We start from the raw sequence: 27,732 nt of genomic DNA on the forward strand, positions 1-27,732 counted from the left end.
AACATTAAAGGAGTGGTTCAATAGGTAGGAAGTGAACCAGAAAAGAACTGTGTCACAAAGGCCAATGGAGTGAAGGGTGTGTAGGAGAAGACGGTGATAAACAGTGTCAAAAGTAGCAGAGAGGTCCAGGAAAATAAGTATGGAGAAATAACCCTTAGACTTTGCAGTAAGTAGATCATTGATGACTTTTGTGAGAGCAGTTTCAGTGGAATGTTGGGGGCAGAAGCAAGTTTGAGGTGGATTTTAAAAAAGTAATGAAAAGTAATTAAAATTGTGAGAAATTGACAGTTTTTGAAAGACATTATGCTACTGAGAAGCTGTCCACATATTAGCATTTCTCCAGACAATAGAGTACATGAAATGTATAGAAGTTTTTTGTTCTGTTTCTGGTTTTATTCCTGATTATTTTAAGATATCACAAAAAATAAATAAATAAATAAGTCCGCATATTCTACTTTTCATATGACCAAAGGAATCTACAATTTACAGATTGGGAAATGCTCTCCCAAATTATACGATAAAGATAATTACACATAGAATGTAAATATACCTATTTTAAAATTGAACCCTTCACATAATTAATTATTGTGTCATAATTCATATAGTCCCATATAGTATGTGCTAAACAGAAATTTAATTTGCACCCCTTGCATTGTAACATGGTTTTGTCCAGGAGACTTAAATAAGAAGTTTCTTAAGTTAAGATCCTTATTGAATCAGGCCCAAGATTCTTAATCAATACCAAAAGAAAGTTAATGAATCCTATACTTTATTAATATTCATTAAAAAAACAACACCACAATATAAATCTTTTAAGTCCTTAAGAACTATTATAGCGAAATATAAAAAAACAAATAACTTAGAAAATAGTAACGTGCTTGCAAAAATAGGAAGAAAAGTGAAGAAAAGTTAAAAAGTATTTTAAAATCACATTAAAAGAAAAGAAAATGAGTGTATTCTTTCTCTCTCTTAATGGTAATGTAGAATATGGTGGTTCCACAAACACAGTCTCCTAAAAACGTTTACTATAGTCCTCATTTTAGGTGGGTACTAATTTCAAGGGTGGTGTATAGCATTTTCATTAGGTTTGTTGTTCCTCTTTACTCCCACGCACCAGAACAACTTAACCACTGACTCCTACTGGAGTACTCTCTCCATACTCTCCCCCCAAATCCTAGGGTTGGAGTTGCCTGATATTCCCCCTCTCACACTGCTGTTGTCTTAGGCCGTATTGATATTTAAAATGGTCAACATTCTGTATATGTCCCTTTGAATCCACTGTAATCACAAAGTTAGATTGTTGAGGGCACAAAACACCCATAGACAAACTTTGTACCCTACGGGGAAAGTTGGGTAGCCAAAGATCATCATCATCATCATCATCATCATTTATTTATATAGCGCCACTGATTCCGCAGCGCTGTACAGAGAACTCACTCACATCAGTCCCTGCCCCATTGGGGCTTACAGTCTAAATTCCCTAACACACAAACACACACACACACTTGGGTCAATTTGTTAGCAGCCAATTAACCTACCTGTATGTTTTTGGAGTGTGGGAGGAAACCGGAGCACCCGGAGGAAACCCACGCAAACACGGGGAGATCCTACAAACTCCTCACAGATAAGGCCATGGTCGGGAATTGAACTCATGACCCCAGTGCTGTAAGGCAGAAGTGCTAACCACTTAGCCACCGTGCTGCCCAAGATGCCGGAAATGATTAGAAACTGTGCCCTCAAAGGTGATGCTCCAATGGGGTTAGCTATACAAACAGTCCAGTGTTGTGCTCTGGTTTCAGGCTAACTTCTGATCCTACCAATGATCATCTCATATGCCCGGATGTGGCTCTCACATTTTAGTCAACAACAGGTTTCCTGTCTACTAAACAGTGGTCAGTCAAGTGGTCACTCCCCAGACACCAAGTATTAAAGTGGATCATTACCTAAACACAACTAAACATTAAACAATATCTGGACAGCTATATATTTTTTTCCTAAATTCCCTTTTTTAAAAGCCAGCATGAATTTAACCATCTTATGGGCAGACATTAATACTCATGAGAACTGATGAGAAACTAACCTTCCCATATTGTGGCAGAAGTATGCTTATTATTCTACTTAGGAAATCTTTAGGATGTCATCAAACTGTAGGAGTCCTGTGAGGCTTGTGCATGGCTCTGAAGGGCCACGTTATATGATATTACATATTCAGTCCACAGGAAAACCTACAATTCTAATTAATTGATGCTTAAGGTAATATAGCAGCAAGCAAAAAAAAAGATAGAGAAAATTTATAGCTGATATTTGCAAAATTGGTATGTGTGTAAATAACTAACATTGTGATTTGGCTTTTACTTAGGTTGTACTGTGGATAGTAGATGTTTCAAGACTGCAGTCCACTTTAATAGTTTGAAAAAAGGATTTGATAAGTAGGCCAATAATCTTCATATTATTTGTAATTCTTTTTTTAATGTTTTTGGTTCCCCAGAAACCCCCCCTCGGAACCAACAGTACTCCACAGCAGCCGCAGCGCTGTCAAAGAAGCGTCCGCGGCAGTGCTGTATTGTAGTATAATACAGCACTGCCGCGGATGCTTCTTGACAGCACCGCGGCTGCTGTAGAATTCAGACTTGCTGAAATGCGCAGCAGCTCTCTCTCGCTCTATTTTTTTTTCCCGGGGGGGGGGGAAACCCCCCCTTCTAAATCCTGCATTCGCCTCTGCACACTGCCAGCCAATCATGGCCAGCAGGTGTGGGAAATCTCATTTGAGTGTCTGGTGGCTATTGGGTGTCTCAAAGTCTACCTGCATTAATCATTAAGTGGCAGTCAGTGCTAATGTGCGGATGCACAATTTTCTCTGTCCTTGCCCCGCCCCACTGGACTATCACGGGTCAAGCCACAAAAAAAAATGTTCTTTGCATTGCACTATGGTAGATCATAAAAGAAGAAAATAATTATTTTTTTTTATATTTTAGATTTGATAAACTGTTTGAAAAGGGTTTTGTGAGTTTTTTATTCAAATAATCTTTACTTCAAAATTATGTCTAAGTGTTTATTTTTTCCAATATATTTTTAGAATAGACTCTGGTCTCTGATGAAACCACAGATGTGGAGAAATGCGTAAGACACGTGGTAACTCGTTGATGCAGGACAACATACAATTCCAAAGACCCGAATCTAAAAGTGGTGATAAACATGGAGAGAAAAAAGCCCATAAGATTGAATGCTACCATAAAGAAGCCAGAACTTGATTATTAGAGGGTAGAGATATCGATTGTCTGCAGCCGGTTTTACGTTTAACACTGACACAGACTCTGTTAACCCTGATTCTAATAGGCTGACTTAAAGGTGGACATATGTATTTTTTCTAGTAGGAGCAAGTTTATTTCCTCGATATACGGTGATATAAGTTGTTTTGATTATCCACTTTTATCATACAGTTTGTGACCAACGGTTCTTTATAAGCAGCAGCACTTTACCAACTAATCTTCCTTTTATTTTTCATGAGAAAGGAGAAGATGTGGAGCATTGAGTGAGAGTCCTGATAGAGATAGTGTGATAATTGATACACACATCATTGATTGTTCTATTATGTGGAGTTTTTTTTATATGTTTTTACTGTGCTTTATTTGTTATTAAATTTGTTTATTAAGGAAAAGGTGGGAATTGCTATCATATGGTGGCATTCTATTATGGTTTATTGATTGATTGCACTTCTTAACTTTGGAGCCAATTTTTGTTTTTATGTATTAATGGGTTGTCACACAAACAACCCTCTAAGGAGCAGCAAATAATCAAGTAATTGGTTCTTTATTAATTATTAGATATAAATTTAAACTCTTATAAAGTACAAATTTAAGAGTCACAGTGACTTAGTGGTTAGCACTTCTGCCTCTCAGCACTGGGGTCTTGAGTTCAATTCCCGACCATGGCCTTATCTGTGTGGAGTTTGTATGTTCACCCCCTGTTATTGTCGAAATCATGTCAGCGCTGTTTGGTGCTGGGGCAGGTTCAGGATTTTTTTGGGGAGGGCTCCGATTATTTATTTCTTAGCAGAGCTTTTCCCATTCTCTTCAGTGGGATTTCTAGCATATGTGCTACATGCATAAACGCCATTGGTATGAATGGGAAAAGCTCTTTATAAATTATAAAAGCTTTTTTTCTCACTCATCTCACTGTTTTTGAGGCATACATTTTTTTTGAAACCAGTGATCTTTTAATTGGTTATTACAATAGCAAATTACTATTTCAATATTTCCTAGATTATTCCTGTCCTATACTTAACACTGCCCAGATCTGTGATGTCAGTGATGTTCCAATGTCTGACAGTTTGTTTTTTGGAGGTCTGAAACATTTGTGACTTATATGGTGATTTCCCTTTAATAGAGTTGGCGATTTAAAAAGTATTGCTAGAAAATGGCAATTGAAATGACTATTTATGAAAATCGTTCTTTGGTAGGATCTCTAAATTTGTTCTCTATTTGCATCTGTATTTATTTACATTGTACACAATCACTAAAGTAAAAATATGTTTTATGTAAGAAAACCTTTTTGCTTAAAAAACAATGGTGCTATTTAGGAATGGACATTTCTTCTTTTAAAGATATTTAAAATTTGAGCTCTTACAGTTACAGCACATAATAAATGTTTCACTATACTTCACGCCATCCCATCATTTATTTATTTTTTTAAAAATGTACAATTTTTTTATCCCTCTATAAATTATCTATAGAAGGGAAAACACTATTATAAAACAATGCAGGGAAAAGAAAATATAACCTGCCACTTTTTAAAATATATATAGATAAAAACATAATAATAGAAACAGCCTTCTTTGCAGAAGTAGCAAAGTTGTGCCACTAGCTATTTGATTTAGCACTGTGCTGCTGAAGTACGTTGTGTTTTATTTATCTAAAGTTTTCCAAGAGACTCCAACAGGATGTGAGATCCTGTTGTGTCATCTGAGATGTGAATACGTTATAAATGATAATTGTCTGCCTATAATATTATTGCAAATGCACTAAGTTAATAATACTTTTAGCAATACAGCATATTTTAAAATAGCAGTCAGAAGGATCTATTATCTGAAATGCTTAGGACTTGGGATTTAACTGGGCTTTCAGTTATAACCCCTTGTTCAAGTGGTGTTAACATTTATATTCTATAAAGTATAACCCATTTGCAGGGGTATAACTAAAAAAGGTGTGGGCCGCATAGCACACTTTTATAGGACCCCTTCCCTTACCTGTGACACATGCCACCACCTTAGGGTCTGCTCAGGAGCCAGGCCCTATAGCAGCTGCTACCCCTGTAGTTATATCCATGCCAGTCATCATCATCTATTTATTTATATAGCGCCACTAATTTTGCAGAGCTGTACAGAGAACTCACTCACATCAGTCTCTGCCTCATTGGAGCTTACAGTCTAAATTCCCTAATACATACACAGAGAGAGAGAGAGAGAGAGAGACTAGGGTCAATTTTGAAAGTAGCCAATTTGTCACAACTAAGTGCAAGGAGTACCTGCTAATGTTGACGCAGCTCAAGTAGAAGGTGTGGAGTCTAATGCCCCAGGTCTTCTCCAGGAACCCGCGCAAGGTTGCGGTCCTATACTAAGCCGTATAGCGAGGTACAAGGTAGAGAGTGGTTTTAATTTAAAGCGGCAAAGTCAGGACCCCGCAGGTTAAGTGTTTAAACACTTAAACCGACATTGCTGCTTTAAATGAAAATTGATAGAGGTTGCGATGCCGTGAAAGTCTAGAGACGGACACCTGTCTATTCGGAATAACTTGCGGTCGCCATCCTGCTGCAACCGGAGATCTACAGCGTCGGTTTAGAGGTAAGTCTGCTTATATTAAAATCGTTTTTTCAGACATTAGAATTTTAGGTGTAGGACTCCACGGTGTCGGAATGGTGGTAATCATGAAAATGATTACCACCGGAAGAAGCGGAGGGACGGCGCCTGACAGTATACCCTCCTCTCTTCCCAGTCCGCTGTTTACAAAATTCTTTGAGTAGGCGAGGGGCGTGTAAGTCCTGGTTTCCACCCAGGACCGAAACCCCTCCAGTGAAGCAGGAATTGCTGACGACCATGCAGAGTGCAAGAATCCAAAATCCAACTGATCTCATATTTTTCACCAGAGGAAGAACTAACCAACATCCCAACCAACTATTACACTTAAGCCTAAGTCTAATAGGTGGGATGAGAAGCGACATTAAAAAGAGTGAGAGACAAGTCGCAATTGAAAATGATGTACTAACAACATGCCGTTGTTACTGGGGATCGTGATTTTTTATCAGACTGCCGGGCACTTGTTCTGTCATTCTTAAGGTCAGTCCACCTTTCTTCTAAGTCGGGGAAGTCATTTTCGTTTTGGTCCCTTCGTGGTAGTCACTGTCGGTGTTATCAGCACCGTTAAAGTGACTACCATCATCGGATATAATATTGATTTATCCATCAAGCTAAAAGTAGCTATTGTTATATCATACCAAATAGGATATTAAAAGAGATTATATAATCTTTATTGAGGGATTAATAATTTAGGATCTTATAATAATTTACTATTGTGATTATTGATTCACTACTAAAATATATTTAACATAGCGAGGTGGGGCAGCTAAATATTTCGCTACTGGTGGCTCATTGGCCATTTAGGGAACATTTTAATATATATCTAATAAAGTATTTTATTTTAAAATATTACTCTTATCTCTCAAAGAGTGCCCCTAGTTACATTCCATGCTTTCTTTCTTTTATTTTTGTCAATTCCTCTTTAAAGAGTGTCAGGATCCAATGGGGAATGCCGGCAGCGTGATGTCATTGGCCGCCGCCGGGAATCCGAGTAGCATCCCGTTGCCTGGCAACAGGGCGCGCTTGCACCACAGAGACAGCGATCCAACTGGAAGTATCCAGGCAACCAGACACGGCGGGGGAAGTGACAGGTGGCCGTGTCGTAGGAGCGGAGGGACGGCGCCTGACACAATTAACCTACTAGTATGTTTTTAGAGTGTGGGAGGAAACCGGAGCACCCAGAGGAAACCCACACAAAAACGGGAAGAACATACAAACGCCACACAGATAAGGCCATGGTCGGGAATGAAACTCATGCCACCATGCTTGAAACTGCATGAAACCTGTTAAGCAGAGAGAGGTTGACAAGATATATATTTGGGGTCTTATTTTCAGGGGAATCTGTACAACAATTTTGAGATAGAGAAGTTTAACTAGGAGAGAGATTTTTTTTTTCTGATTGGACCTTTAGCCACCTAAAAAGATTGCCAAAAAAACATACTTCCCAGTGGTTCTGGTTCGCAGACCACAAAAGAGGAGGGGCTTAATAGGAAAGTGGGAGGAGTGTTGCACATATTTGACCACTTGTGGGTGGAGTTTGTGACGGTTTTGGAATTCTAAATGTTGGGAGGTATGAAAAAAGTTATCTATGAAACTTGCCGTGGATGGAGCTTTTCTGCTGGACTGCGTCCTTTCATTTAAATTAATTTTTTAGCATTTACCAATTCTACATACTTCCTATAAAATATGTAACACAGAATATTCACATATCCTTTTTATATTTTAAACTTTTTTTAAATTCTTTTTTTTAGGGCTGGGGCATTTTGTCATTAGAAGTGTGGATGGGGTAATGATTTTTAAGCACCAAATTCTCTAGGTATGTTGCTAATTTGTCCTTAGTATACAGGTAAAAATGTAATATATACAGTACTGTGCAAAAGTTTTAAGCAGGCGTGGAAAAAAATGCTGCAAAGTAAGAATGCTTTAAAAATAGAAGTGTTAATAATTTATTTTTATCAATTAGCAAAATTATTTTGTTTGGCGTCAGATTGGCTCCAACTTTATTCGGCAGCAGGACAACGACCGCAAACATACAGGTAATATCATTAAGAACTATCTTCAGCGTAAAGAAGAACAAGGAGTCCTGGAAGTGATGATACGGCCCCACAGAGCCCTGATCTCAATATCAACAAGTCTGTCCGAGATTACATGAAGAGACAGAAGGATTTGAGCAAGCCTACATCCACAGAAGATCTGTGGTTAGTTCTTTAAGATGTTTGGAACATCCTCCCTGCAGAGTTCCTTCAAACACTGTGTGCAAGTGTACCTAGAAGTATTGGTGCTTTGATGCTGTTTTGAAAGCAATCGGTGGTCACACCAAATATTGATTTGATTTAGACTTCTCTTCTGTTCATTCACTTTGCATTTTGTTAATTGATAAAAGTAAACTATTAACATACATATATATATATATATATATATGCATAAGATTGTAAGAAACATTTGGCAGAAATATAGAGAAAGTGGCGACATAGATACCAAGTGTGTAGGTTTGTCTACTGAAAGTCCCTTCCACTCCTCCATGCTGCTTGTTCCTAACTTGTGTCACCAGTCATATCACCGAAGGAGTGGCTGGCACAGCTGTATCTCTTGCTATAGCTTTCCTAAAAGCTTTAGTGCCACTGATAGAAACTTAAAGGAAAGCTTAACTGAATATACAATTTGCATTATATAAAAAAGAGCTAATAACATTCGCAAATCAAGTATGCGAAGACCCCAAAAGCTTCTGACAACTAAATATATATTTCTGAAAAGTCTTTGATCATGGGAAAGATTTTGCTCTGCAGACTTCCCATCACATATTGAAGAACACTGTAGAGAATCCTACTTAGCCGTAACAGTCTTATAATAGAGACTTAATAAGATAATAGGGTTATCAAATAGTATAATCTCTCTCATTTAGTTTGTGTATTTTCCAAGATGCCTCCTCACTTTGGATTAAGGCTGGGTACACACCACAGTTTTTCACCCGATTATCGGACCAATCACACGATAAACGACTGTTCGGCCCAATATTGCATTGATGTGTACACTTCCACGTTCAACTATTCTAGCTCCAAAGCACATTGTATCGTTTGATTTGATTTTATAAACAGACTAAAAATCTCGGCAAGTGATCTAACGATGTCTTTCCAGTTCTGCAGTGTGTCTGCACTCACAACCAGCAGTGTAGGCAGATCTCCATAGAGTTTACAGAGTCATGATGTTTTCAGCCGATGGTTATAAGATGAAGTGCACAGATCTGCAGGTAAATCTTGTAAAACGTGTATAGTGTGTACACATGAATCGGCATGTTGATCGGGACTTTCAATCATTGGTAAAATGATATCGAATTGGGAGAAATGTTATGTAGTTTGTACCCAGCCTAAATCCTATGCTGAAAGAGAAACTAGGGGAAAAGTTCAACTCAACTGTAGGAAAGATTAAATAAAATGATGAGGTGAGAGAAGGAAATAAAGGCAGAACAGATGGTATAAGGAGAAGTGAAGTATGAGAACCATTGGAAAATAGTAGTAAGTACAATGTGAAGGAAGAAATTAATATGGTCCTGTAAGAGCAGAAGAATGGTGGAATTGAGAAGCAAATATATATGGCAGCCTTCAATGACTTCTGAGACATAACACCGGGCCATTGGAGCTTGCAATAAATTCTGGGTCCAACCGACTATGCATTGCTTCCATTGGTGTGTAGAGCTACCAAGCGGACCACAGGTCACACATTTCTCCCACACACACACACACTAACACATGCAAGCAGGCTGGTTCCCCATCCAACAGCTATCAGCAATTTCTGTCACTGGCTGACAGCTGATTTGATGTGAATAGGACCTGGCGGGAGGATGGGTTTCGCATATTAGCCTTGGCACTAATAATGGGCTTTGCATATTAGACTTGGCACCAGATATGGCTTTGAATATTAGCCCTGACACCAGATATGTGTCTGCATCTAGACGGCAAACACATGTTAATCTGCATTAGATTGACAGCATATGTGGATCAGTATTTAGACTTGGAAACAGATTTGGCCCTCTATATTAGACTTGACACCAAATGAAGTTCTGAATATAAGACTTGGCCCAGTATATTATACTGGGCACCGGATATGGTTCTGCATATTAACTTTGTATCAGATGTGGCTTGACTTATGTATATTTGTCATGGTTTAGCCTATTAAACTGGGTACCAGATATGGAGCCTGCCCGCTGACCTTTCACTGAACCAGAAACTTTGCTGCACAGACACATGGTGCAGTGTACATATAGCAGCACACCACCTCACCAACTGGAATGGAGAATAGGACATATGGTAAAAAATATAGCAAAAACAATTGTGGTCTATATAATTTGTGATTTGTTTATTGAGATCCTAGATGTGTGGATCACCACCACTACTAGAAAAATGATTTTGTTAAATTGTCTGGTGGGACCTGAAGGATCCTAAAATGATGACCTTTTTTACCACAAGTGTAACTAGTGTGCAAACCCACCACTGGACCAAGAGATGGAACTACTTCAACATTGCCCATAGGACTGTTAAGGGGCCCTGTGGTACGGGGTGCACACTAATGCTGGTCTCTCGACAGAGGCTTCAGTAAATTTTGCTATGGGGATGATTCAGTGTTGCATCCCTGATTGGATCATACATATACCAAAATCTCTGCATCACTATGCCAGCATTGCATATTTACAATAACCAACCTCAACCAGCATGCTGCAGTAACTATCCCAGTCACTTTGTGAAAGCTGCCAGGCCTGAACAACTGTTTATTGAAGTGGAATGTATCACTGCTGAGTGTGATCAGTATCAGCAGTGTGTAATATTTATAAGCCTGAATGACTGGTTTGCAGTCTCCTAATAAACCTAAACTTGCTGTACTGATTGGTGATTTCAAGCATAGATACAAAACCAGTTTAAAGTGCCATGCCGCACCATTTTGTGTTTTTTGGATTTTTTTAACTATCCTAATTGCCGTCTAGTCATAGTCTTTATAGGTTTGTAAGTGTTTTTATGACATTCAAATGATAAAGAAATAACATTTTTTTTAACAAATACTATAGTGGAAATTTAAGTGAGTATTGAGCTGTGCATTTTCAATATGAAAGTTATCTTTTGGACTTGCACTAGTTGTAATGAGATTTGCAGTCAATGATATAGGATTACATTTATAATACTGTTTCTGTACCACTCTATTAATGCACAAATTCAATCAAATTAAAAAATCTCATCAACCTTTACATGATTATAATTTCTATAATCAAGTATATGATTTAGATTGCCGAGTCTGTGTGTAAAGGAATATCTTGTTAATATGAGGCAATGTTTCAAGATTTCTGCTATACAATCCTATTCACTGTCACTGCACTCTAAAAAGAACACCCAAAACATTAAATCTAGTATTAGGTAGAGTTCCCTCTACCTCTGATACACTATTACAGACCTGGCCAACCTGTGGCTCTCCAGGGGCTAGATTTACTAAGCTGCGGGTTTGAAAAAGTGGGGATGTTGCCTATAGCAGCCAATCAGATTTTAGCTGTCATTTATTTAGTACATTCTACAAAATGACAGCTAGAATCTGATTGGTTGCTATAGGCAACATCCCCACTTTTTCAAACCCGCAGCTTAGTAAATCTAGCCCCAGGTGTTGTGAAACTACAAGCCCCAGCTTGCTTTGCCAGTAGTCAGTCGATAGCTGGCAAGGTATGCTGGGACTTGTAGTTTCACAACATCTGGAGAGGCACAGGCTGGCCCGGCCTGCATTATTAACATTTCACCAGGTTTTCATTTGATCCCCGAAGCCTCAAGTTGTCAGATATTGGTCTCTTTTATACTAGTCTGCTTTCCAGATTGCTCTGTTATAGGACATTTCAGACTCTGATATGACTAACACAGGGCTCCTGATGTGCAGAGATAAAAATATAACTGTCATTGTTCACTGCTTTAGCCTCTTATATCCTCCTGAAATATTTTCATGCATGTTTGTGACTGTTAGTAGTAGCTTTTAAATAACCAAAATACTTGCATTTTATTTTTAGAGGCCCTTTAATAAATTATAGCATTAAAATATTACTTAATCCAAAATGATTAGGCAAATTCCAAGATGCTGAATTATCATCTCAATACATAACGTGTATGCAAATGTATGGATAAATTATATACACATATATATATATATATATATATATTTATATACCCCTTGTTTCACAGGGTTGCCAGGCTTGGTGTGTTAAACTGTTGTAAATTATGAGATTTTTTTTTTGTAATTGATGGCCCTTTTACAAATATGCTGAGAATTTTCAAGTCGTTCCCTTGAGGTTTCAAACACAGGTAAATTATGAAATTCCTATGGATGAGTTCAAAGAAAAAGACAGACTATGGCTCCAGATGTTCTAAGGTTGCATGCATGTAACATGGTATATATGCAGCACTTCTCTAGAAGTCACAGGCCACCATCTGCAAAGCGATTCATTTACTGTAACTGAACGGTGACTCATTACAGCCTCTTTGTTTTTGTAGTAGGGACTTTCAGACAGGGTTCAATCAGTTTACACCAACTGATTTTTTTAAACAATTTGTGTTTGGGTTGGATTGGTTTGCAATAAATACGTTAAAAACAGTGTATAGATGGTTGTTGATAAAGTCTTCATGCTCACTTTCACAAAATCGACAGCCACAGACAGCATCTTCGGGGTTAACCCAACATGTGTTTAAATTGGCTCTGTCATACACACAGAAAAGTGAAAGATGGGGTCACAGGTTACTCTTTGAGGTTCAGCAGACATCTGTATTTGAAACAGGACTCTCTTTAAAAAAAAAAAATTTTCATAAGAAATATTGCCTACTAGGTTATTAACCCACGCAACATCCAGAGGCCTTTAACAAGACTCTAAAATCCATTGATGCTTTTAGAATGCTAAACATATGCAAAGGCAAAAAGATATGTTATGTGGCTGCTTACATTAGTGTATTGATTATATCCAATTCCCAAAGTGGCAATGTTCTCTTGAACTTGGAGGTGTCGTTATTCTTGTTGTGGTCTTTGCAGATCATCTCTCGGATTCATCTCGTATACTATGTTCTGTTAAATAGAGCTTGCAATTTAAAAAAGGTACCAATTTCCAGCCTCTGAATTCATCATGTGGAATGCGTTTCATTCAACATAGTTTGCATTTAAGTTAACAAGCATTGATTATTTTTTTTTTACTTTTAGGAAAAGAAAATAAACAAATAATGAGGAAATAAAAAGTCAGACCTAAATCTTTACAGTTTATTGTGTCAAGTTAATTTTTTTCCGTGTTTCAGCCTTTTTAAAGGCAAATGTATAACGTATATTAACAATGATTCTTGGAATATACTTTTAGTATATAACAACGGTTTACAACACATTAAATTCACCCAAAATGGGTAACAAATAACATAAGAACTGGCAGATTTTATTTTTTAACTTACGATATCTTATTCTGTACAAACTGCATTAAACTGACCGCCCCCCCCCCTCCTTTTCGTCCCATAACGCAACCAATATATTTTAGAATTTCAGGCACTGAAACTAGATCTCCTTTTATTCTGAATTTATTGCGACTCAGAGGAACATATAAATGGAAATTATATTGAGTCAAACAACAAAAAAAAAAAAAGTAAAATCCTTGTTTTACCCATGGTCTCCATTACCTTTGCACAAAAAATGTCGGTGAAATTATTTTGTTAACAGCTTCTACAAGATTCTATTGTGACAGTTTTTCTTCTAAAATATTTTTTCTTACATGTAGGCCTTGAAACTCTAACAGTAAACAGTTAATGATAACCACATCATTTTTTTTTTCAGTTTGACATTTTTCAACATAGAAATATATTTATAAAAGTTTCTCTGGACACTAGGTCATGCTTGTATGGAATTTTACAGCAGCTTAAGAACACATTATGGATGCCATATAAATCTGGTGCAGAATTCTAACAAACTTGAAAAGGCCTCAATGGTTCATGGTTTTTATAACACCATTAATTTATCACACAGTTAGAAAATGTCACACTCTGTATTCCTATTTTTTTTCCTTTAGAGCTCAGAGTACAACATGTCATTTGTAAGTTATGTTCTTGTTGACTATTTTTTTTTTTAAAGCCCCAGTTACTGAGGCTGCACTGTAAATTATCTCTTAAATAAGGGTATCATGAAGTCCTAAATAGACAAAGAAGCTGCAAAAAAAAAATACTACCTAGCCCAGTGATTTTCAGAGGGTTGTCATATCTGTCCAGCATATAGTAAGTTGAAATAGGAATATTTTATTTATTTTTTTAATATATAAATAGGTGGTCACATTTTTTTTTTCTGCAAAATGGGCATCTGACTTCTAAACCATTAATGTGCAAAACCATTGAGAAGCTGTCTCGGGGCTCGCTTTCAAATGTTAGGTCTTTAGAAGACCTTGATTACATCTTAAAATCATGTACTAAAAAAAACTGGCCTCTTCCATTAAAGTCATCAATAAATATAATTACCAGAACCATGTTTTGTGGGTATTTATATAGCGATAGAGTCAAAGTCACGTCGATACAGAAAAGCAATGTACTCAGAGGGCTTTCCTGCCAGGTGCAATGACCATTTATACCCAACTACAACTTTAATACATAAAGATCAGGTTGAAGTATTTTTTTTTTTTTTTCATTTACAATAGGTTGGCCTGGTCATATCAGCACGTTCATCTTCTCCTTTGTCTTCTTTTCCTCCAAAGCTAGGTGTTATTTATTTTGCCCAAATTGGTATGCATATTTGTTAACACTTTTGCATATCTTTTCAGACTTCTTGCCAAATAAATTTGATTGTTCTGTCCTTAGATTTAAAGTTGCTGTATTTTCCCCCTAGAAAAAAAGGGATACAAATCACACTCTTAGTAAATAAAAAAAAAATATTGTTCTGCCATAAAGACATGGGGAATAAGCAGGTTACAAACCAATATGCATAGAAAACAATATATGTTGTTGTTGTTTGGCGGGTTTTTATCACACAGCAAATTAATCATTCATTTATTTGCCAGTTTTACATAACAAAGTGTTAAAAAAACAGTACATACAGTGTACAACTAGAAGCCATATGGATGGTAATGCATGCATGGTGTATAGAATGGAGAACAAAGATGGGGCTTGACGCAGAACAAAAATATTGACTTGATTTGGCGTTTTTGAATGTAATATGTACACACAAGTTTTAATTTATAGTTTGTACAAAAATGAACATAAAAAGCAGTGGAGTTGGTGAAATGTGGGTTAATGTTATGGTGTTGTTGCTTATTTGTTTTAGCCACACTTCTGATCTTCTTATGTTTATTTTGAGTGCCTTAATAAATCTTTATAGAGCTTGACAGAGTTCTTGTCCTGACTAAATCATATGATCGGTGTTCTTTATACATGCATGTTAACTTACAAAGGATTCATTCTAAGAACCATTCTAAGATATTATAAAAGTAGACCATAATTGGTTTACATTATTGTCAAATAAATAATAAGATTCATTATATGAAATAAATGGAAAATATATTTAAAAATAAAAGGATTCTTAATTTAGGGTTTTGTCAGGATGTTGTTAACAATATAAATTTCATAATGTGTCAAATAAGGTCACAAGAGGCTTATGCTGTGTACTTTATTACTTTTTTTATTTTTCAATAAAAGGGACAAAATGGGTATATGAACAGGATAATGCACACAACTACCAAAAAAAACACAGACAGTGGTTTATCCAATAGAAATTAACAGACCAGAAACAAATACAATAAAAGCCAGGTTTGCATGACCTTTGGTCATCAAAATAATACAAAAATAATAATAATAAAAAAAAAAAAAAGAGTAAAAAACAAAACAAAAAAAAAGAAACAAACACCAAAATGTGCCTTAGTTTTAAACAAAAAGCACATAATCAATAATAAATAGTGACTCCCATAGTAAAAGATAAAATTTCAAGTTACGACAAACAGCTTTCATTACAGGAATAGAAAAGGCCAATAACAAAATATTCTACATTGCCATTTACAAAAAAAGTATGGACTTGAGCGATCTTCCACCTTAATATGCTTTGCATATGATTTTTTTTTTCTCCAATCTAAATATAAAGCACCATTTAGTTTTTTGGCAATGAAAATAAATTTAAAATGTGTGTTTCATTTTATTGCATATGAAGTTTGATGCTGGAATGTAGGGTGAAGAAAAAGGGACAGAAAGCAGACTACAGAACAAACCAATGCCATCAGCTTGCGGTACTGTATATAGCATGGCAGCAAGAGAGAAGAGCAAAATAAAAAGATATGTACAGCCCTCTGTAAAAAGGCTTCTCTGCATGACATTCTAATCGGTATTCCCAAGTAGCCATCATATGGCTTCTGTACTGTACAATGTCACACATACGTTTTTTTATTTTCTTGTTTTAAAACATACAAATAATTTGTACTATATTATCCTGCCGAAATAAAAAAAATATATTTATATATATACTGTGGCAGCCTGTGTTTTTATTCCACTACCATAAAAAAAGGTACGGTGATACCTTTTCAAAAGGACAAGCAACTGTTAAAAATACAAGCTTCAATATAAATACTATAGTCCCTACACTAGATGAACATTTAAATTCAAATACCATTCTAAAAGTACAGAAAAAAAAAAAAGACAATAGATGTGTTTTAGCATAGGAACCAACATGTGCATTTCCCTATATTTAAGTACTATATAATATGGACCTTTCCCCAATGCACATTTTTTTTTTTTATACATCCTGAAAGAATTGGGATATATTCAAGGCATATAAATTCCTCTACCATTTTATTTGCAATGAATAATAAGTCTTGTACAAGACAATGAAGCCCTAAAATACAATTCCCCTTTAACAAAGGTGATTATTTCTTTAAAAAAAAAAAAAATTAAAAGAATCCACATTTATAATTAAAATTGCTTCTGTACACAAAAATACCCCTGTACTGTAAAGGCCAAAGCAATAATTCTTTTGTAAAGTACATGTGGTGGTCTGTTTCCATTCACAGCATTATCTACATGATTTTAGGTACATTTGTAAGTCAAGTAAATAACTGGCAGAGTTTATGTATACATGCATACATGTACGTGTGTGTGTAAATATATATATATATATATATATATATATATATATATATATATATATATATATATATATATATATACATACATACATACACACACATATTATACACACACACATACACAACATTTCCCTCATGTGTAAGCCTGTAAACAGGGAAAATTGTACAGTGCATTTAAATGTATGTGAGCATTCTTTATACTCAACCACAGTACCTCTGATTAAGGAAAAAGGTACACACTTTTCTGGAAGAGTCAAGTGCTTTATGAATACCAACCGGGGCTGATCGATTAAAAATTTAAACAATTAATCTGTATATTCATGATAGCAATAGACAGTGCAAAGCAAGAAACATTTGGAGGAATACAGATATAGATAAGACAGGGTAGAACTTGTACTTTAACGCATGCCTTTTCACTTTTTTTATTTTATTTTAAAGGGGGATTTTTTGAGGTAAGCCTCAACAGTTCATAGTTAATCATCATTATATCTAGCTTATATGGCTGTTTCTTTTCAAATAAAAAGGGTACCATTATATGTCCATGTCTCTATTGTGCCACTTGATAGCATATAATTATTACCTAACTTTCCATACAGTGCAGAATTTGAGAACATTATCAACGATTGTCAGTCAGACAACCACATATATTAATAATAATTTACTTTTCCTCATTTTTTTTGCAACGTACTCATAAAAAGTCACTATATTGCCCAAAAAATTTAAATTCCTCACCATTATATTCTAGTTCAGCTTTAATTTAAAGGTTTAATCACAGAAACATTAGGTAAATTGGAAAAGGAGAAATCAAATTCATTCAAAGCTGACAGCAAGAGCAACTAGCTTACATATCACTAAATAAATATTATTAAAGAATGATGATTAACTAGGACATACTGAGTCGTATTTTAGGTAGCCTCAGTTGTAAGAAATACAATACATTATAATTATACACTAGATCAATGGAGACCTACATATATTCATGTTGAATTAAGCTACATGTTCATGTCAACATAGGAAGAACCATTTATATGGTTTCAAATAGACTGAAGGCACTCGTGTTTTTTTTTAACCAAATGACAGAACAAATTAATATTTTCCATGCCTTTTTTTTTCTATTTATCTTTTGCTTCTCTAAACACTAAAAAGGTAACCCCTGGAGAGAGGAGATGAGGTTACACCAGCATTTGCAGCACTAGAATTCCTGTCCCTGGAGGTTTGGTGAAGAGTTGTTCCCTCTGCCATCAGAAAACAAAGCTGTACATGATATGTATTGCAGAATGCATGCAGCATGGTCACTTGTCAGCACAGAACTGGAAACAGCAACGTTTGCTTTGCAACTAATTCAGGGACAATTGAAAATAGCTATAACATACCATACATGCGGTCTGTTATAAAAAAATAAAAAAAAACAAATAAAAAAAACATACACGACATGTAAATTATTGCACAAGAGAAAGGCTCAAAGTTTGCGTAAAATGCAATAGTATTGCCCCAATAAAGAACATGCATTCAAACTGTGAGAACAAAAAAAAAAGAAAAGGAAAAAAGAAAAAGAAAAAAAGAACGTTATAAAAAAAATCAGGTGTGCTAGTGATAAGCACACCCTTGTATCCTTAGCTTTCATTACTTTTATTTTATTTTTTCACAAGGGACTAGAAAAAAAATCTACATGGGGTTTATCGATATACCTCTATTCAGTTTTTATATCATTATTCAAGACTCGATCACTGTGCCATTTTTTCATGTGTTTCTCCAGGGTACTGTACACGCTAAAAGGCATCTGACAAATTTCACATTTGTAAACGTCCTTTCCCACCTGACCATGTGTTTTCATGTGCCGGGTAAGTTTGCTACTCTGCGCGCAGGCGTAGTTGCAAAGCTCACACTTATATGGCCTTTCACCAGTGTGGCTCCTCCTGTGAACAGTGAGGTTACTACAGTTCTTGAAGATTTTTCCACAGTACTCACAAGTGTCGCTGCGCTTGCCCTCTTTTGAACTGGGCCTTCCAGGCCCTGGGCCACTAATATGGGGAGTGCTTCCTCCACTTCCTGTGCCACTACGGCCTGAAATCCCTCCATCCATCTCTCCTGGAGGTGTGGAGAAACGTAAACTACCATTTTCAGATGAGTGCTCTGAAGAGGAGGCAAAAGGCGATTGTCTAGAGTCTCCAAAAGTGAGGAATGGATCTTTTAGCTGCCTAGATGCGGCATAGCCAGCAAGCCACTGGGAGTAAACATTTTCTGTGTTAGGCATAGCTGCAGCTGGGAGATCAAATTCCTTCTCAAGTTTGATGCGTTTAGAAAAAGGACTCAAGGAACTTGGGCTACCAAGAAGCAATTTTTTTGACAAGCTTCCTGATGCAGATTCACCAGGCGAACACCCCCTCCCGTTAACAGTACCACCGTCTATACGATCTGATTCTCCTGCCACTGAGTCTTCATCACAAGTGTCTCTTTGCGCTTCTGGTTCAGATAAATGCCCTCTTTTATGTTTTTCAATCAATGCCTGATGAAAAGCATCACTAAAGTGATGCATTGCACCAAGACCCACGCCTTGCATCATATCAGGCATAGATCGGCTCTCCTCACCAGATCTGGAGTTGTTTTCATGGTGACGAGCAGCTTCAAGATTTAGGCCAAAACTATAATCCAGTCTACTGTCCGTTTCTGTCAAATCCTCCTCCTCCTCCTCTTCTTCCTCCTCTTCCTCTTCTTCTTCTTCCTCCTCTTCCTCATCACCATTCTCTGGGTTTGGATCATTTTCACTTTTAAACTTGGCTACTACAGACTTGAGAGCATTGCTTGCACTGCCAACTAAATCACTGGTTCCTGGCTCTGGGGAACTGGCCGTGGAAAGACCATCATCTGATTTAACGGTCATTGGGGACGATTTATGCATGTGTGTTTTCATGTGGCGCTTTAGTTTGCTGGCCTGCGTGCATGCATGGTCACAAAGGTTGCACTTGTAAGGTTTTTCTCCAGTGTGGCTTCTACGGTGTACTACTAAATTGCTTTGAAATTTAAAAGTTTTCCCACAAAACTCACAGGACTTTGATTTAACAGGAGGTTGAGAAGGAGGAGGTATAGACTGAAGAGGAGGGAGGGGTGGAGTTGCCAAAAATGGTGGTTTGCTGCTTGACTGGAATGGTTGCAGTAACCTTTGCATAGGGCTTGGCCGGTTGGGAGACAAAGGAGGACTGGAACCGGAAGTGTTTCCAGCTAACTCTCTAAGTCTCCTTGAAAAATCCATTGCTGGTGGCTCCATAGCCAAGGGGTTAAGTCGCAGCACCCTATCAAAGGCACTCGGGTGGTGTGTTGCGAGAGCCAGTTCTTCTGCACCCAGGCGTTCAATGCGATGTGGATCCAAATGATGTCTTGGTGGGGGGCTAAATAATGGGGGAGTTGGTGGGAATCGACCCTCAGTAAGACCAGAAGCCTCTCTTGATACTGATCCAGGGATTCGTAATAGGTTAAAGGGATTATTGTCAGCAATATGAATTCCATGGAGTGGTGGCTGTGAGGGACATTCTGCACCCAGTCCTGATGGAATGCCTACCCGGGGTGTAAGAGGACTGCCATGTTCACTTTCCAGGTAGATTCTGAAGCCGTGAGTGTTCTGTGCATGTTGTAAGAGAAACCATGCACTGGAGAATGACTGTTTACATGTTGTACATGTATAGCTGCTGGGCTCATCTTTGCCTGAAAAACAGCACAATAGTATCACAAGTTATTAATTACTATGTGAATTATACTTCAACAATATATTCTACTTTACTTGCAAACAAAATCATGAATACTGATTATAATCATCATATTAGGCTGGCATCTGTTTAAACCAATCTAAAAATATATTCTACATTTCAAACCAAACTCCTTGAAAGCTAGTTAAGTAACATTTTCATGTTTGATTATTATTTTAGCTCGTGTTATTTTTAATCAAACAATCTTTCTCTTGAACACAGACAATCATCTTGTGTTTTGAAGTGATAAAGTTATCTCAGAAAGCAAGCTTCACTTGTTGGTGACCATTTACAATAGTTTGATGTGTCAGCAGTTTTTGGAATGAACCACTCTTAAAGAAAAAAAAAGGGCAATTTAAAATCACCACATTGCTCATCTGAAGACAAACAGAAATATATGGTTTATTGACTCAAATTACTGGCAACTAGCTAAAATGAGCCTAGTTGAAGCTACTTTGAAATTCAAAATACAAAAATGTATGACATTAGAAAGTGACACTTTGTGGCAAATGAAAGAATTAGGTTGCCTATCTGGAAGATAACTGTATTTAAAAAAAGTGCATATCTGAGTAAGTAACAAACATAAAAACAATGTTCTCTATAGCAATACTGTAACATACAAACAAAAAAAATGAAAAATGTCAGAATTGCCAACAATTTCTATATCGCATAGCGGTATCCGCCTATATAATGTAAGGGGCATATGGGTGAAAATGCATTGGTGACTTTTTATCAATTCAATGTGAAAATCTGTTGCATACATTATACTGGTGTTAGCAGCTAATAAAAACCATCTAATATTAAAACAATAAACTGCAATTCAAAGCAACTTCTAGAACCAGGAGTGTATACTGCAAAAACAAAAACTATAAACTGAACTGAAGAACAAAATCAAATAAATATTATTGGAAAATAAAGTATTTGTTCATTGCGACGGTCCTTAGTTTATGCTATACTCCTGGCCTGACCTACAGTCTACTTTGTAATGCATTTTAATCTTATTAAAAATCCTGCTCTTGGATAAATAAATCTCTTTACAAGATTAGATCATACAGTTAAACATTTTCATATTGTGAAAGAGTTACATTTCCTAATAAAATACTGTTGACATTACTGTTGAATTGTCCAGTCACCTATTGGCATTATCCATGTATTTATTTGGTTTTCCTGCCGAAGCAAAGTACGATTCTCACAATTGTGGAAAGGATTCAATTCAGTTCAAAGTCTCCCATTGGAGCCTAACGTGATGAGATTCTGCGGGATATTAATAGTACCGTAATACACGTAAATAAGAGCAGGAGCCCATCAATGGGACTTCATGCTGAATTGAATCCGCCCTTTTATCTTCGTCCTATATAGATAAAATATTGGTGATTTAAATACATATGGGTAAGTGATCTTTTTGGTCACCTGTATTTTTTAATGCATTTTATTTTGCGTTCATTCTTTGGTGAACACTCCCTCATGCACAGCATATAAAACACATCAAGCAGGGTAACCCCTAAAGTTCTATCATATATTTATTATGAAAGAAAACTAAAATCTATCAAATCTATCTAAAATCTATCAATGCAGGGGGATTGGAAAAGTTGCGGAAGCAACCCACTTAGCTGCATTGACCACTATTCATTGCCTGAGTTTACAGTGAAACATCTTGTCAGCCTCGGACAAGAAAACGTTCATTACATCATTACAGTGTTGATGGTAATGTGAATCTTCTATCCCATATAGGCCATAGGCATGGATTCCCTGTACTTCTAATAGTTTGGAAGGAATTACTATAAAACTATTATTACTATGATTAGTGTTGACTTTCTTCTGATAAGTATATCAGATTAGCGGTAATTTATTAATAATAATGTCAATGAGAGGAGTTGGTACCCTGAACTTCCACAAAACAGTAAAAGATTTGCTCTGAAAATGGTAATTATCACTGGCCAACAGCAAATAATACATTACTGTTACACTGTGCTGCCTGTATTTCCCTCAGCCGCTGCTTAGATTCCATTATACCGAGCGGCATCTCAGCATTCCTCAACTTCACACCATCAATAAATGTGCTACTTGCCATAATCTAAATTACTTTGTTCAGACTGTCTTCAGCTGCCTAAAGATCAGGATTGATCTACGTGGCAAAATTATGTTTCCATTGATTTGCTTGAGTGTAATATGTTCATTTATTTTAAAAGAAATAGAAATAATTTTTTAATTTGGCAACTTGTGATAAAGGGCTCTTTATTATCTTGCAAAAAAAAAAAAAAAAAAGCTTCAAGTATATATACGGTCAATGGGACGAAATGTGTATAATAGAATGTTACAGGTTAGATGCGTACGCAGACCCACATATCTTTCTAGAAGTCTGAAAAGTACAGCAAAGGTTTTAACAGTTAAATCATTTTACTGGCATCAATTTAACTAGTGATCATAATAGATCTGCGCACACCCAGGAAATGTCAGCCCTCTGAAGTCATTTTCATTCAAGAGCACAAAATGACAGTAGTACAATTCCAAGACAACTACCTATACCTATTGCAAAGATAAAAATAGTTAACAAAAATACCAGTGCATTATAATAACCAAGTACATGTTTATATACTTTACATGTACACAGGGCTAGGGAAGCTCAGTGTGCGCCCTAGACGGCGTGCACCCCTCTCCCTGGGGTGTTGTGCCTCAATGCTTGCTATTTCATACCTCCTAGTCTGAAGAGGAGCAGAAGAGGACGTCCCCATAAGACAGGTGGGTACAGCATCTTCTGCTCACCAGAATGGGTGTGGGCCATTGGGTTATGACATCATAACCCAGGGCCAATCTCAGAGGTGTATCACTTTCATAGATAACAAGCTACCGTCTCCTTAACTTCCATGTGAGCTGCTGGAACTCTTTGTGGGGGCATTAAAAATACAGGACCCTCTAGACAACTGCCTAGGTCTGCCTAATGGTATCGCCGGCCATGCATGTACATGTTTATTCCCATTTACCTTTGTTTAAAAGTTATATGAATGTATATTGAAGAGCCATTTGCAAAGTCCTTTTGAGCTACTGTCCTTTTGGTGTGATGGGAAAAGCAGTTCAATACACACATTAAATTTAAGTTTGTAAGTAAAGTGACTTGTTCAGTCAAGCATGTGTTAATGACATACCAAGCCGGCATACTGCTGCTGGTGTACATGCTATTTAGAGAATGTCTGGTTAGAAAGAAAAGTTCACAATGATCAATAAAGTTTTTACTCAAAACTTTATTGATCATCCTGAACTTTTCATGCTGGCCAGACATCCTATAAATAAATAGCATTTATACCAGCACAATAATGACATTGCAGTAATAACAATAAAAAGCCATCATTTCGGGAAGAGAGTTAGAATAATATTACAGATAAATGGTGGGGAATCACATCACCAAACATGCACAGGTGCTAAAAAAAAATATAATTTTGAAGGCTGCATAGATCAACTACTATATATTTTTTATTCTGTCTTAATTTGAGATTAATTTGCTTTTAAGATTTGATACTATTAGTACTATAGGCAAAATGTCTTATGCATTTGACACCACATATCTCCCAACTGATTCAGGGGACTGTTCTAATGTCCCGGTTATTAGGGATTTGGGAGAAATGTCTCACTGCAGGGGCCGAATTTCAAGTTGTAACCAACTCTGCTCAGCAGCTTATTCGGAACAATTTAAAGGGAACAAATAAATGCAAGTAGCCCAGTGACACAGACCAAGGCTGACCATGCCCCCATACCCCTCAGTCCAGTCAGAGTCTGTCGCACTGAGTCATGCTCCTTAAATGCTGCGCACACCTGACGAGGGAGTGTTTTTAGAGGAGGGGTAGCCCAACACTTCTGAATTGATGTGGCATGCCCCCATCTAATGTGACCATGGCCCCACTCGTAATTTGTCCCAAATTTTAAATATTAATGTTGGGCGGTACCATATTATGTCAAAACTCAACAATTATGTCTCAAGTCATTTCCGTCTCTACATTCCAATGTGTCTCCTTGTTTCACCCGTGACACAGCACCAGGAGCTGCACAGAAATGCCAACCACCAAACACTGCGTTATTTCGCTTCCTTATGCGTCAATCTCTTCGATTGCAAGCTCATTTGGGATAGACAATCTTTATCTTTCGTTTCATGTCATTATTACCTCGGTGTACAGCCTGCACATGGGTATTTTGTTACACACCATTATTATGAATCCTTGTAAGAGAACGGTTACTTTATATTTTTACTTTAGATTTGAATCCTCTCCTTGAAACTCACATAATAATGGGAATCCCATCCTATGTTCTCAGCCGTTATTCCAAGTATACATTATTATTTCTCTAGGCAGTACAGACTGGAGAATTTCAAAGTATCTTGAACTGTACAATTGTGTTTGTCACCTGTCCAGCCAACAGAGACTGAACCCATTCTGATTTTTCATAAGGAGAAATAAATATAAAAGATATGAATTGGCAGTGCTTTTGACATTCACAATTAGCCCTTTAACCACAGACAGTTTTGTTTATGTCTTTAAATACATTCCAGCGAACATTAGGATAGAAAATCACATTACATTTTAATCACTACTTTTAAAGGAAAAAAGGTCAAACAAAGATAGCAACAACTAAATGGAATATTTACAACAAAGATAAACCAGGATAATTAAACAAACACATACAGTAAAAAAAGACCTCTGAATTTGTACAAGGGGAAGCACAAAATGTAACGGACTCTGGCAGGACCATAGCCACCAGCCGTGGAATCAACTAAGAAGCTGGGGTGTGAGCCAAAAGAGGAGAGAAGCAACATGGAACTACTCGACTATGAAAGAAAGGTTTCTTTGCCCAGAGAATTTAGAACCAAAAGTAAATTTTCCACGTACAAAATAGCTTTGCCTAAAATGTTGCCCATTCCTGAAAAGGTAAGACATAATTTAGCACTTCAATTGTATAAGTAAAGCTGGGTACACACTACAGAAATTTCAACCAACTTTTTATGCTGAGGGATTTTACATGCGATCGATGGTCCGATCGCTCGGTCCATGGACTGCATACACACCAGCCTTGTTAAGGATGCTAAAGGGAAGAGCGGACGTCCCTTTAGCGACTTTTTACAGCCATGTTGTGGTGAGCAATGACTGTAATTTCGTACTCACTGTTGTGGATCGGTCGGAAACTTATACACACTACACAACGGAAACGAGACTGGAACGAAAATATCTAACGGTACGACCAATCAAATGAGTCGACAATCTGTCCACTTGGGCAGACTTTTGACCATCGTGTCACTACACACACTGACCCGACTTTTGAACAAGCGGTCGTATGTCGGCTGATTGAGCCGATTATTGGACGAAAACTGTGTAGTGTGTACCTAGCTTTAGTTACTCAGACAGAGCGGCTAAGGCTATCAAATGTCATGTAAGTAACACATAACAATGGCAAAATTGTCAATGGGGATCATCTCAGGAGAAAGAAAAAAAATATTTATTTTGAGAAAACAATCACTAATGAATTCATAAGTTAAGCATGCAGACTAAGACTTGGTTACTCTACCTATCAAACAACTACTGAAACACACAACTACACTTACACAACGTAATTATGCATTCTGCTCTTTCATTCAAAGTTGCCAAATTCTCTACAGAAATATTTCTCTAAGTTTTCTATTGTTTTATTTTTCTTAAATGTTACATAAAATAGAAATTGCAAAAATGTTGTTGATACTTTAAACATGATGGAAAACATATGTTAATGGGTTTAAACACAGTATATGCCCATAAAAAAAAAACTGGTTTGAGCTCAGACCCGCACATTTCGGCCATAACTCAACATCTTTATTTGAAGAGCTACTATGAGGGTAGCCATTTTGTTGACTGAACCAATATTGAGAGACAACAGCTGATTCTTTATTAGAAACGACAACATCCCTGAGACATTTCAATACCACAACACTGTGGTCACCAAGATTAAATATGAAAAGAAAGTAGACCTGCAATACTTATTTGCACAGGTGAGACTATTATTCCTGGTGCTTGGGACTGGCCCCAGAAAAAAAACAATCAAATCCGTGTCTAGTTTTACAGGTTTACAAATCCACCTGAAAAAAAACCACATGGTGGAAAAAGTGAAAATATCACTACCACATTAGAACCAGTTCATTATATCATTCTTGCCCACTCTCCCAGAATGTCCGGAACACTCCCAAATTCAAGGTAGGTCTCCCAGAAGAAAAGGGCCATTCTCTCACATCCTGTCCACTTCCAAGTGAGTGGACAGGATGGGAGCCTCCATTTTGAAAGATTTTATAACATTAGTTGAAATGCGGCTAGAAATGTGTGTTTTGGAAGGTGCAAAATGCATCACATTGAAAGTATAGGACAAAGCCCGATCTCAACCAGTTTAGAAGTAGTGGAAGGATCAAGTTGGTGGCCTCCCTCAAAGCAGAGAACACTGTAAATTAATTTACGTATACATTTAATCTATTCCTGCAACAGCAAGGAATTCACACAATTAACCCAACTCCTCCCATAAGGCCGTGCAAACTTTGGCACTCTAGTACACGACGCAAGCAAATGCTTACATATAAAAGTGCATTCAGGCAAAAGTAGGCGTGACTTTACAAAAGGACAAATGGGTAGTGGTAAGATTTGTTTTGTGAATAACTCTTACTCTTACTAATGTTTGTCAATTGATAACTGAAAGCAGACTGTAGGAGGAGCCTTGCCGTGTGTTTATTGTGGGAAAATGTTTTCAATGCTTGGTCAGAATTTACTGGTTTCTAGAAAACTACAAAAATACTTATTAGCAACTAAGGGGTTCAATTTTAGGCGTTTCCAGCTTCAATCTTAACATTTTCATTAGCTGTAGATCACCTGGGTTGAGAACGATCTTGGCTTTACCTTGAGAATATATTCTATTTAGATATATTAAGAAAGACAAAGCAAGATTGTCTGAATAATTTGGACATAATCCCCATTTATGACGATGTCTAGTATAAGTATAGGAAGGTAGGAAGACCCTGTAGCCGTGTAATGGTGCTATTCCAATTTTAG

General features: G+C 36.9%; 1 protein-coding gene across 3 annotated transcripts in view; it reads right to left on the reverse strand.

Annotated features, from left to right (window-relative positions):
- Positions 1-13,100: 13,100 nt before the first annotated feature.
- The window catches only part of BCL11A (BCL11 transcription factor A), a 98,039-nt gene continuing 83,407 nt past the window's right edge, over positions 13,101-27,732 (reverse strand). The window contains exons 3-4 of one of the 3 annotated variants that reach the window (XM_075203855.1): positions 18,915-20,645; positions 13,101-14,703 (exon numbers count right to left, since the gene is read on the reverse strand). In XM_075203855.1, the coding sequence (XP_075059956.1) occupies positions 14,639-14,703; positions 18,915-20,645 (1,796 nt within the window). In that variant the 3' untranslated portion in view covers positions 13,101-14,638. Of the gene's footprint in view, positions 14,704-18,634; positions 20,646-27,732 lie in introns of all 3 variants that reach the window. The other 2 variants (XM_075203854.1, XM_075203853.1) reach the window with 2 other exon arrangements.

Source organism: Mixophyes fleayi, chromosome 3 (assembly GCF_038048845.1).
Source record: "Mixophyes fleayi isolate aMixFle1 chromosome 3, aMixFle1.hap1, whole genome shotgun sequence".
NCBI classification, from domain to species: Eukaryota; Metazoa; Chordata; class Amphibia; order Anura; family Limnodynastidae; genus Mixophyes; species Mixophyes fleayi.